Source organism: Phoca vitulina, unplaced genomic scaffold (genome assembly GCF_004348235.1).
Source record: "Phoca vitulina isolate PV1807 unplaced genomic scaffold, GSC_HSeal_1.0 scaffold8, whole genome shotgun sequence".
In the NCBI taxonomy this organism is placed as follows: Eukaryota; Metazoa; Chordata; class Mammalia; order Carnivora; family Phocidae; genus Phoca; species Phoca vitulina.
The window spans coordinates 62,790,892-62,803,839 of record NW_022589711.1 but is presented as its reverse complement, the minus strand read 5'-3'; the positions used below and the strand labels follow the sequence as shown (position 1 = coordinate 62,803,839).

At 36.5% G+C, this 12,948-nt stretch overlaps 1 protein-coding gene across 6 annotated transcripts in view; it reads right to left on the bottom strand.

Moving 5' to 3' along the window:
• Positions 1–12,948, bottom strand: part of PEX5L (peroxisomal biogenesis factor 5 like) — a 216,224-nt gene that overhangs the window by 79,045 nt on the left and 124,231 nt on the right. For all 6 annotated transcript variants that reach the window (XM_032407137.1, XM_032407141.1, XM_032407142.1 and 3 more), the window contains one exon: positions 5,690–5,801. In XM_032407137.1, coding sequence (XP_032263028.1) covers positions 5,690–5,801 — 112 coding nt within the window. The remainder of the gene's footprint in view (positions 1–5,689; positions 5,802–12,948) is intronic.

Below are 12,948 nucleotides of genomic sequence, written 5' to 3'. Positions count from 1 at the left end.
TGATCTTCTTAACCCAGTTTTAAAGATTCTCTTAAGCACATGAAAGTTTGGGTTCTGGAATCTGTGTCTACATTGTGATAACCACTTCTTACAGTGGATGGGAAAATGTGTGTATGTGTGTATGTGCATGTGTGTGTGTGTGTGTGACAGCGAGAGAGAGAGAGAGAAAGAAAGAGAGAAAGAGAGAGAGACAGAGGGACAGGCTTGAAGAAGCTATGTTGCTGGCTTTAGAAATGGGATGGGTGGAAGGGGACACAAGCCAAGGAATTGCAGGTACTCCCGGAAGCTGGAAAAGGCAGGGAGACAAATTCTCCTTTAGAGTCTCCAGAAGGAGTGTGGCTCTGCTGACACCTTGACTTTAGGACTGGTGACTTCCAGAATTGTAGATGATAAATTTGTGCTGTCTTAAGCCACTAAACTTGCAGTAATTTGCTACAGCAGCAATAGGACACTAACACAGTTTGTAGGGCAGTGTCCATGCCAGGATGCAAACACAGGCCCTATCACTCCCAAGCATGCGTTTGTCACCACTCTTCGCTAGACTTTATCTGAACCTGGACGCAATGTGCTGAACTCCTTTGATATGCCTTTGATTATTTTTTGTTTAGCTCCCAATCATCTGGCAGTTTGGGTAGTCTGAGGCATAATTTAAATAGTTGATAATCTCAGAAACTTTTTTTTTTTTGGGTCACCTAATTTCATTGGTGGAACTTCCTGAAGATGGAAGCTGCAAGATACTATGTAAGTATTTGTTTCCATTTATCTCAACGACCCCTGACTGAAGATCACCTATTGAACTGGAAGGCTCCTATGGGGTGCCGAAGATGTTTACAAATGTTAGATTACTTGGGCTGTAGGAGGTGAGGCTGCTTAGAACAGTTAAAATAAAATAGCACCTATTACGAAGCTCTGATTTGATGCTTTGGTGATAAGTACAATGCTATTCACACCACTATAATATAATGAGCCTCAGATTTTTAGTGAATTTCTTTTAAGGAATAAATGTACATAGAGTGGTTAGAGAGGACAGATCAAGGGACAGCTCTGACTGGTGCAGTCACAGAATGTGCCACAAGGAGCTGATGGGATCTCTGTTCTGTTTTGTAAGCTACCCTGGCATTCTAGAAACCTGGTATTCTTTAAAATAGTGGCTACAAAGCAAATTCCCTTAGGAAGGATTTTGCTAGTGATGTCGAACATTGGACTTAAATAATTCAACGAATTTTTGCTTATTTTATTGAGTTATGTAATTAAAGCTACTTCCCAAATTTCTTTCTTTTTTTTTTTTTTTTAAGATTTTAAAGATTTTATTTATTCATTTGACAGAGAGAGAGAGCAAGGGGAGCAGCAGAAGGAGAGGGAGAAGCAGGCTGCCCACTGAGCAGGGAGCCTGATGCGGGGCTTGATCCCAGGACCCTGGGATCATGACCCGAGCCAAAGGCGGACGCTTAACCGACTGAGCCACCCAGGCAACTCAAGCAAGCTACTTCCTAATTTCTAAGTTCTCTCAAGAAGCATGCCATTGGCTTCACTGCTACTTGGACTTCATAAAAATGTATTTTGTAAATATTACACTAATTTTGCAATTAAAATATTTAATTAGGTGGCTGTGACAGGAGTGTGAACTTTGTTAAGGGTAGCTCTTCCCATCCATATATGGGTCTCTTATAGAGGTATATGGGTCACATATCAAGGAGTGAAATTATTATTTTTTTAAACCATGAAAAATGTTTCTTCTATAATAACTATCCACCTAAAGGCTCAAGTTGAGGGATAAAATTCTTTTAGATAATTCAGATTGATAAATGCAAAACAAAGACCTCCTGTTCTACTTGGTCTTTAGGAAAGAATCTTTCCTGTACTTTGACATATGTTAGATTTTTTGGGAGATTACAGACCAACAAGTTATTATTGCAAATTTTATAGTAAATAGTTTTATAGTAAATAGTTGTCCTATAATGTAATCATGATCTTAAAACATCCATTGTCTAGTTATGTTCTGAGCATTTGATATATGCATCTGTGATAATATATATTTATTTGTCATTTTAAAATCAAGGATATTAGCAATGATATTAGCCTACCTACCATCTAGGGATACAGTTTGAGAGGGCCAAGGAATTAGCTATCATCTAGATTAAAGATAATTTAGGGTGTTAATGGCAAAGAAATTAAAAATATCCTTATTTGATCTGCTTGATATTATCACTATGGGATAACAAAAAGTTAATCCTAAAGTAGAAACGAGCAGAAAGTAAAAAAGATAATTAAAATACTTAAGAAAAAGATTATAATTTAGAACTTCTATGAGACAGAAGATTAATATGTTCTCTTAAAGTCAGTAGAGGAAAAAACCCTATCATCTGAGTGACATTTGGAAGAGATAAATATTACCTATATTGCATTCTGTGCTAATATATATAAGAGCTATATTCCTTAAATATTTAAGTAAATGTTATGATGGTGGCACACTAGCTTTATTTTTTCATTAGAAGAAAATGCCAAGTATAAATGCCTCTCTTAACATAAGGTTCTTCAAATTTCTTCTTGATTGATCTGGTACAACCTTGAAGCAGGTTTTCTTTCATATTTTACTCCAAGATTGTTTAATATCCATTCTGTAAGTGTAAAGATATAAATAATACCTGGGATGTAACAGACACTTAAAGTTCAATGACTGTCCTGATTTCTCAATGTAATTTCATACTATTCTATAAAATGACAATGCTCTATTTAAAATTACTATTTTTTTATTAAAAATTTGGACAGAAAATGGTAACTATATCTTTTGCCCAGAAACCTTAGCTATAAAATTATTGGACCAGATTGGAATTCTTTCCAAGGTATATGTATGATAAAATTTTTCCTGTTTAAAGATGTATAATAATGTTGCATATTGAGATACCAAGTAGTGGGTTCTGCAATATTTTTTAAAAATTATATTTCTCAGGTATTAAAAATATATAGTGTTTGTGCCTTGAGATATACTTTTAAGATTAAAAAACACTATCGAACACCAGTATTTCTTCAGGATAAAAATCTGTGTGACCCAGATGTACTGAGTGCTGAGGACAGTCTCAAAATACTATTTTTCTTGAACCTCTGCTTTGGAGGGTGTTGTGGACTGAACTGTGTCCCCCCTCCCCAATTCATATGTTGAAGTCCTAACCCTCTAGTACCTTGGGATGTGACTTTATTTAGAAATAGGGCTGTTGGAAATAGAATTAGTTAAGATGAGTCATATTGGAGTAGGCGCCTAATCCAATACGGCGGGTGTCCTTATGAAAAAGGGAAATTTGGATAAAGAGACAGACACACAGAGGAAGACATGCACACAGGGAGAATGTCATATGAAGATTGGAGTCATGTTGCCACAAGCCAAGGGACTACCAGAAACTAGAAAAGAGGCCTAGGACAGTTTCTTCCTGAGCACCTTCAGAGAGAACGGCCCTGCTGACACCTTAATTTTGGCCTTCTAGCTTCCAGAATTGTAAGACAATAAATTCTGTTGTATAATCCACTCAGTTTGTGGTATTTTGTCACGAAAGCCTAGAAAATGAGTACAGAAGGCAATTCTGTAGTATCGCAATCATAAAAAAATTACATATTCTTTTGAGTTTTTTCCTCCAATATTTTGTAAGTCTCTTTTATATGTTAGAAAAACCAAGGTGAAAAGTGACTTTTGAATCAAATATCATGTTGCTCTCTCTGGTGGGCCCTTCCTAAATGACTTAGTTTTAGCATCAGTGGGAGTTGGAAAGTGCAGAAGATACTGGAATCAAGATGTGAGAATTCTATGCTTTGCAACTTTTTTTTTTTTTTTTTTTTTTTTGAACAGTGGGAACTTCTCCGTGTATCCAATTCTCATGGACTTTCCTGAAATTAGAGACACAATTCTCCTCTGTATTTTTCTAAGGGTAGCTCTCCAGTTTTGGAGGGGTGAGCTCCAGTTTCATAGATAAGGGGGATAAATCTGATCTGGTAGGATCTGAACTTGGTTAATTTCCTGCTTAAATGTACCAAAACAATTTTATTTGCTTGATCACTCAAAGTGATGGTTGAAGTTAGGAAATGATTGCTTTTGTGTGGTAGAAAGAAAGTTAGTGCATCTGAAAAGGGAAGTGTTGAGTACACTGTTTTTCTAACCTGATATCTAACAGTAATGGTAACATCTGTTAGAGCTTACATAGATTGCTTCATTTCATCTTCCCAAGTAACCCATGAGATATAGATGTTGTTATTGTAGATGAGGAAACAGACTTAGTTAAGCAACTTGCCCAAGGACAAGAGCCACTAAGTGGCACAGCTGGGGCTTGACGTTGCCAAGTTTGACCCCAGAGACCGTAGACCACACTCCTGCATTAACTGCCTCTGTCTTGTGTTAGTTACTTTTGCTGTTGTAACTTTTAGCATTTAAGAAAAAATTACAATTTCCTTCCCCGCCCCCGCCCCCCCCACGATTTTCTTCACTTACTTAAAAGTATAATGAAAAAATAGCGGGCAACAGCAAGCTGAGGACATGATAGGGAAATGGACAGCACTGAACAAGACAGTACATAATTGTTCTCTCCTTTCTCCATTAAACCCTCTCCTGCAATCCAACATAGCCTTTGTTCTTTGACTCCAAACATCATTTTTTCATCCTTATTTGAACAACATGCCTTTGAATGTGAACGCTGACTGAATGAAATCAATGCAGAAAGGCTGCCTCCGATACAGAAGGTGAAAAGTAGTGTTTGCGTCAGATCTTATGTAGCTCCGTCAGGGTGAACCCTAACTAAGTGACTTAGTTTTAGCATCAGTGAGAACTGGAAAATGCAGAGGGGACTAGGGGAGGTGTGATTCATCCCAGTGGCATCCTGCATCCACTCACTGGATGAATACTTACTAGGGCCTATAGGTACGTGCCTATACAGATGAGAGTTCACTGTTTGGGTAGGTTTAATTCCAGAAGAACGTTCAAATAAATTGTCTTTTTTTTTTTTTTAAGATTTTATTTATTTATTTGACAGAGGGAGAGAGAGAGCATAAGTAGGCAGACAGGCAGGCAGTGGGAGAGGGAGAAGCAGGCTCCCTGTTGAGCACAGAGCCCGATGCGGGGCTTGATCCCAGGACCCTGGGACCATGACCTGAGCTGAAGGCAGATGCTTAACCGACTGAGCCACCCAGGCGCCCAATCAAATAAATTGTCTTAAGAGGAAACAAGTAACACATTTACGTGACAGAAAAATGAAATTGGCTCTATAACATTTCCAATCTCTAAGACTTTTAATTTTGTCATTTCAATCCACTCGAAGGGGCTGCCTACATTTTTATTTTACTGGTCTTTGGTCGGACAGAATATTTTCAGCCAGAACTTTGAAAAACCTTACTCTGAAATAGATGCTTTTGTTTGAAAGATTCCTTGTAATGTGACTTGAGATGCAAAGATGTAAATATGCATGGAGAAATGATTCATTGCTGATAGTGGTGCGCTACTGTTCAGCCAAGTTGGTTGGGTAAAATACATTGCGCGTTCTTGTGGAATACAGAGCGATGTATTAGTTTATGTGGAATAGTGTATGTCCTCAACATTCGTTCGGTTGCAAACATTATTCTCCACTTCAGACGCATTACAGAGAGAAAATATGCATTTCATTGCAGTGAAAATTAGCTCTACTTGAGGATTAGTTAAAAGTGAAAGAATTACCGGCTGTGTTGGACGTTACTGGCCTTGCTATTGCCTCCGATTTGGTTTCACAGAGAAAGTCATCGATGGAGGGACTCAAGAGGGGTCTGCTTTCTTGCTGCTCATTCACCAGCTGAGAACAAATGAACACAGGTATCAAAGGGCTTTGTTAAACTGCAGAATCAGATGAATTACAATGCAGCCTTGCAACAAAATGAGAATAGCAGGCCTACCAATAAATAAATAAATAAATAAATAAATAAATAAATAAATAGGGAGGGCCAAGGAAGAAAAAAAATACCAAGGGATGGGGAATGAGCCTTTTAGCACTGTCAACATATTTTTGATGCAGCCAACTGCAGTTTTTAAAGCTCAAGCCTTTTTTTTTTTCTCCTAGAACTGTTTTAGAATTATTCTCTAAATTTCAATAGGTAGAAAATGACACCTCTTGCGTCACAGTTCCTACTCTCCACATGGACAAAACATTACTGAGACCCGGAAGAGTGGCCTCAGACGTTGAGGTGACACATTCTGGTTAGGGTGGGCAGTCAGCGTTATGTGATTAAGTGCACACACACAGATCTGTATGTATGTGGATAAATGTTCTCCTCTCCTCTCTCTCTTCAAAAGCTCAAGTCATCTATGGGCACATATCCTTCCTTACATTTCCTTGGGATGCTTTTGCGGTGCATGACAAGCATTATTTGGGGAGAGTAGGAAATAACTTATATTAACTGTACAGGTATCCAGTAGATATATTTCTGAAAATCTATACATAAAATAGATTTCTATCAATTCAGTTGTCTTTTCCCACTGGCTGTTCTCTAATTTCAGAAATCCTTCAGTGCGATTTTTGGTTGGTCTCTAGTTAATCAGTGGCAGCCAATTATTTACTTTCAGTTATTTTGCATCTCTTAGAATCCAAACTTCCTTAGGTCCTGTTTCCACGGTTAAGGGAAGAACTATACTCATGATATGCAAGTGGTTAATTCCTAAATTAACTGTCTTAGTTTTTCAGGAGCTTTTAGATTAGCCTTTCTTAAAATGGGCATAGCCATCTAGTTTTCTACTTGTTCTAAGAAAAAGATGTGCCTAAAAAATCTCCAGATTTGTAAGGCAATATTTTGAGAGAAGCATAAAATGAAAATTAAGTCTTATTTTCTTTATTTGTTTCTTCATTTTGGATATACTTAAATTCCTTTGTAAAAACAGGGACTAATAATTTATTCCTATATCACAGCTCTGTGAGTAGATACGTGGAACTGGCCTAAATTAGGTATAGTTTTAGAAGACCAGGGTGTTAGATCTCTACGGATACTTTTAGTTGTAAACACTAAAAACTTATAGTCTGAATTTGATAAAAGATTTCTAGAAGGGCCCTTGTCGACATAGACAACTAAATGGAAAAACAGGAAAAGGCACAGTTAATTGAGAGGCCTTGTCCTTTTAGGCAGGTCTGTCTAAGGTAATAGGATTTCTTTGGAGCCTCTCCATGAAACTTCAGACTTATTTTCTGGAGAAAGCACATGTAGCACTCTCAGATTTTCTCAGCACAGGAAGACATACTAAAGAGAAGGTTGTTCAGAGAGACCCTTGGGAGCCCAGGACTGAGGCACGGCTTCTCCTCTGCCTCATAAGGCCTGCGTCTCTTCCACACCTACTGTCTAGTTTCCCAGCACATGTCACTCCCAGACTGAGGGAGTTGTTAGGTCTGCCCAATTCCCATAACTGAGCTGTTTCTGTGGCTTTCTTACATAGTTACAAATCAAAGGCGAAATAGCAAACTACTTTCTGAGCCCGTGTTTTTCACACAGTCTGTTGGGAAATGCTGGGGTTGGCGTGGGGGATGGTGGCAGGTCTCTGGGGTGAAAAAGATGAAGGGTCAGATTTCAGAGATCATGGAAAGCTAATTTTGGGAACTGAAAGTTTTTTGGTTTTGATGGAGATATGGAAGATGAAACAAGAAATATCATGAAACCTTTTCTTATAAGCTCTGAGGTCAGAGACTAGGTCTTACTCATACTTATATCCTTCACAACTTCAAATAGAATGTTTTCATATAAGAGGGGATCAATAAAATCAATAAAGATCACTGTCCCTACCAAATGGGACAGTGACTTTGGAGAAACTGAGGATATAAAAATATCTATCTCAAACATTCCAATTTTGAATTGTGTCTTCAGTTGGATGAGTTTGGGAATCATTATTTTAGCCAGACTAAGTCTCATTTTATTTTTATTTGTATAGATAGGAATAACTTTTCACATGGCCTGCTCCTCATTTTCAAACAAATTTATGGTTTTCCTACAGTGACTAGAGAATAAGTAAATCTTTTAGGTCATAAAAGACAATTGCAAACTGAACAAATCCCCCAAAGAGTTCCCCTCAGCTTTGCTTCCAAACTGTATGCCATTTATTCTCTCTTTATTCAGTGGTAGGATATGACTTATTGACTTTCTCTTAGAATTACTTCCTTCAGTTTGAAAATGCTTTATGAACTTACCTCATTTCACCCTTTGAGTACAGAGTATATTGATGTTATAAAAATAGTAAAAGGTGAGTCAAAATGTTGCCATTTTTAGTATATGTGCTGCCGAAGCGAGCACAAAATGTTGCCATTTTTAAATAATTAAGTTAGAATGACTGCAATTTGGATCAATCAGATTATCATATCTGAATTAAAATGACCCACTTCATTAGTTTGTAGGGCCTTTGTCTCCTCACTTTGTTTACATTTAAAATTTTCATTTCTTATCCTTCTCTGTTCCTCCTCTCAATATTTAAATCAGTCAAGCCTTTCTAATGGTGACAGATTCTTACTCCTCTTCCAGAACCCCATTCCACTGGCACATCGTCTGGGAACCTTCTTCAGCACTAGGCAATGAGGGCCTTCTTACAGCATCTCCACGTTCCCAGGTGTTATCCAGTCTTAGACTTTAGTGTTAACCTGTTTTTCCCCTACTAGACTATCACCTCTTTGAGGGTACAGATCTTATCCAGTTAACTTTTGTATCTCATAGCAGCAGTTTAATAAATATTGACTGATTTATTGTCAAACTGAATGCTAAATTGTACAAAAGAATGATTACATGAGCATCCTCAATTTCATACTGGGTTTGATCAACTCACTGAGAGGCCGGTGGTCCTCAGAAATGTTTACCAATTCCCTGGCAGGCTTTAAACCATAAATCTAAACCCATTTTCCCCCAGCGTCACATCATTTAAAAATTTGGAAAACTAGAGTTACTAAAGGTTCATTTCCAAATGCCAGGCTTCTACCAAACAGTCAAGGATGCAAAGAGTGAAGGCCTAATGAGAAAAATAAGGGCATAGGTCTGCCTTACGCCATCCTTGGAAGAAGGAAATGGACCAAGGTATATGGGAGGCCAGTGACACTTCAAAACAACCCTACTACTTCACTCAGGGATTTTAAATCAGAGATCCAAATCTGAAGACTTCAAGGGAAAACCCTTACACGGTCAGTGGGCATGGAAACAAAAGGACACCGCAGGAGTAAAAAGACAGTTGAGCACTTAACATGGAGGGGTTTCCTGGTCACGGAGAATTCAACAGACTATCGAACCTTTACACTTTCCTTGTAATCATAGGATGTGAATGAAATATTCAGTCAAATGCCTTCAATTTACTTATGACTTAGACAGTGGCTAATATTAGCCACCACATGACCAAATTGGTTCTTATTTTATTATCAATACCGTGTTTAGTATTGAGCAGAAATGCAGACGATCACATCCAGCTTTAATAAATTATTGTCTATTTTAAAACTTTATCTAAAAATGCATTTGCCTTAGTTCAACTTGAATTTCTCTAATTTCTAATTTCTCTAATTTCTCTAATTTCAGCTGGATCACATCCAGCTTTAATAAATTATTGCCTATTTTAAAACTTTATCTAAAAATGCATTTGCCTTAGTTCAACTTGAATTTCTCTAATTTCAGTGTTAAAAAATTAAATTGTTATGTCATCTAAGCTACAGGGGAATATTTAACCAAGATGAAAGTAGAGTATTTTGCCTTTAAACACTGCCTGTTACTTAAACTCCAGTGTATGTTTATATAGTTTGTTTTGTGACTTCAATCTAAGTTTATTTACCTTTAAACAATGTATTGCTTAGGTGTTTCATTAAAAAATACAGAGCTAAGGGTTTGTGATAACCTCTATCACTAAGAATTAACTCCAAACCAAAATACATTTTACATGATAAAACAAGGTCTGTCAATGGTAATAATCCATTATCCCATACTTTTACACTTCAGGTTGATGATCTCAAACTGCTGTTTTAGTTTAAAGTAAAATATTCTGTGTTTATTTTTAAACATTTTAGTACTTAAAAAATAATTTTAAAAGTTAAAACACTGAAGCTAGTAAGTTGAAAAACAGTTGACAAGTATCTCATAGCTGAACTGTTGACTTAAAAAATTTGTAATAATTTACCATGTCTCTTACCTCATCTAAATAATAGAAAAAAATTAAGATTTTTTTCTATGTAAAATATAAATATGATTTTAATAGATATATTTTTATGCATTTTGAAAATTCCCTTATCATTTGTGACATTGTTGATTAAAGTATGTGTCATTTTTAAGTAGGTTTTCATCCATAATTTTGTAATTGCACTACTTGTTTATGGCTTTATTAGTCTTATGCAAGTTCGGAAATTTGTGCGATGCCCATCAAAACAGTGACCCTATCAAAACTAATGGTAAGTTTTGTTAACTGACTCAATCCATTGAAAAGACAAGACGACTAACGAAATCATTAGCATGCCCTCCTTTAAGTATTCAGACTTTGAGAGTTTTGTCATAGTAAACTCTGACACCTGAGAGAATTAATTTCTTGTGAGCTGGTAATAGTACTAATGGTTCTGCTCTGTTCCCCTCCCTCCACCCCAGTTCCTACACATGGGTCCCAGGGGGGGCGTCTAGTGAAGGATAACCATGTAATCACTTTCAACTCTTTGACTTGATCTAAATGTCAACCAACTCTATCTATTTTCTTGACAGAAAAGTTAGACTTAAAAAATGTGAATCTCTTCATGGGGAAATGGATAGATATTACTGTTTACAGCTAGGGTAGTACTAACACTGAGGCAGGCAGGAGAACATAAAGCAATTGTTTCAGGTTGGTAATAGAAATCCAAACAAGGCTATATTTAGTAGCCTTGAGAATGTTTTTCCAATCAAGGACATTATTCTTTTTATGTTTATCAGACACAAAAATAATTTCAGTATCAAGGTATAAGGAGTGGAGACAGATAGAAACACACAGGCTGAGTTTGCAAAAAAAAAAAAAAAAAATAATAAATAAATAAAAATTCCCTTAGCAAGAAGACATCTGAAATGCACAGTTTTAAGATACTGTGCTCTATAGCAAAAGATGAATAATATATATCTTGCTAAAAAAAAAAACCCACCTACCAGGGGAGGTGGTTAAAATGGAAACTTTTGATGGTTCCTTATGAGAAAAAAACATTCGCTAACATAATTTTATTCTCATAAAGAAGAATAATTTTTTTAATGATATAATCAATCCTTTGGCACATAGTTGTTCCTTCTATCTTCAAGTTGGATTAACTTATATTATTACAGTCTTTATGCTGTACAATAGAACTACCATGAGAAACTGATAATTTAAAATTTTCTAGTAGCCACTTTCAAAAAATGGAAAAGAAACAGTTGAAAAATAATTTTAAGAATGTATTTTTTTTTGCCCAATGTATCCAAAAACGATCATTTCAACATGTAAACATTATTAATGCCATAGTTTATATTCCTTTTCTTGGGGTAAATCTTCAAAATCAGGTGTGTATTTTATACATTGAGCCCATCTCAATTGTGGGGACCCACAAAGCTCTCAATAGCCACGTATGACCAGCAGCTCCTGTGTTGGACAGCCCAGGCCTACAGAAACTTTTTCCCCCAAAGACTTGAGGGCATACTATTTTTCCTTTAGACCTTTCATCAATGCACTCTTGTTTACATACTCTTGACTTAAAGTGTTAGTCTAGGACAGCATGAACCCGAGCTTCTATGAAGTGCTGGACATATTGTTTGTTAATATAGAATTAATAATTAAATTAAACAAAAAGCAACTTCCAGGGGCCCAGAAATTTCTGAATTCAGGTCACCCGGCCAACTCTTCTGTTTTAGTTCAATTCGTTCAGTGTATTATAAATGACTTCACTGGAGTATGTTTGGTTCAACCTCTCTAAAAGTGATTGTAATCATCATATAATCCAAAAAAAATGCTTCAATATAAACTATTCTGCACTTACAACCTGTTGACTGAACAGTTATTAAACGAGTTGGGGACCCAGGGTTTCAAGAACTGGTTTTGTATTTAACCAGTTATAATCGTCCTAAGGACATTATTGAGAGCAGCAATTAGCTTCGGACATATCTGGAATCTATGAATGAGCCACTGGCATCGATGTACCAGTGATGAAGATGAGTCAATGTATTCGGTCGTATGTAGCGCTATGTCACAAGGGGCTTTATAGGAGATGCTGGGACAAACATATTTCAAGACACTGATACACTCACACAGGATAACAGGTAAGAATGTGGTATGGTACACAGATTGGATGCTATGGTTGCTATGAGGAGTACTCACTTTTTTGGATCATTCTGCCGCTTTTTGGCTTGTGCACACCACTGGTGCATAGTAGGGAAGAAGCCACTTGTATACAGTGGAAAAAGTATGTCAACTAATAAAGCGTCATTTGACTGAGAAATCATTGTATCACAGCTGTCACTGAATTAGTTCCATAAAATTATCAACACAACAGGTGCATTGCATTTTATGAATCATAACTCTGTTTGCTGATTCATAAACTAGCCAGTACGCAACAAGAATATGATGCATCAAAGAAAGCATTACATAATCTTCATGCAGTAAAATTGTAACTCGTACCTCAAAAACAGTCAATGCAACATTAGATGGGGATTAAAGAAGGAACTTGCTACACACAAATGTTCTGAATATGAAAAAATGGTAATAATCACAATTTCTTTTCTAAGTTAAAAAATCAAAAATAATATTTTGCATTATTTTTTAAATTCAAGCTTAGGTTATAATGGCAATTTCGGACCTTTGAAAGGGATTACTGGAAAGCACATAGCAATGCATGGTTTAGGGAAAAGAATTTTGGTTACTGGAACCTGTCCTAACTTGTGATATTCTGAATGATATGTTATAGCACAACTATGCCAATGGCAAATCTGGGTAGCTCTTATCTACCGATGAACACGGCTGTCATT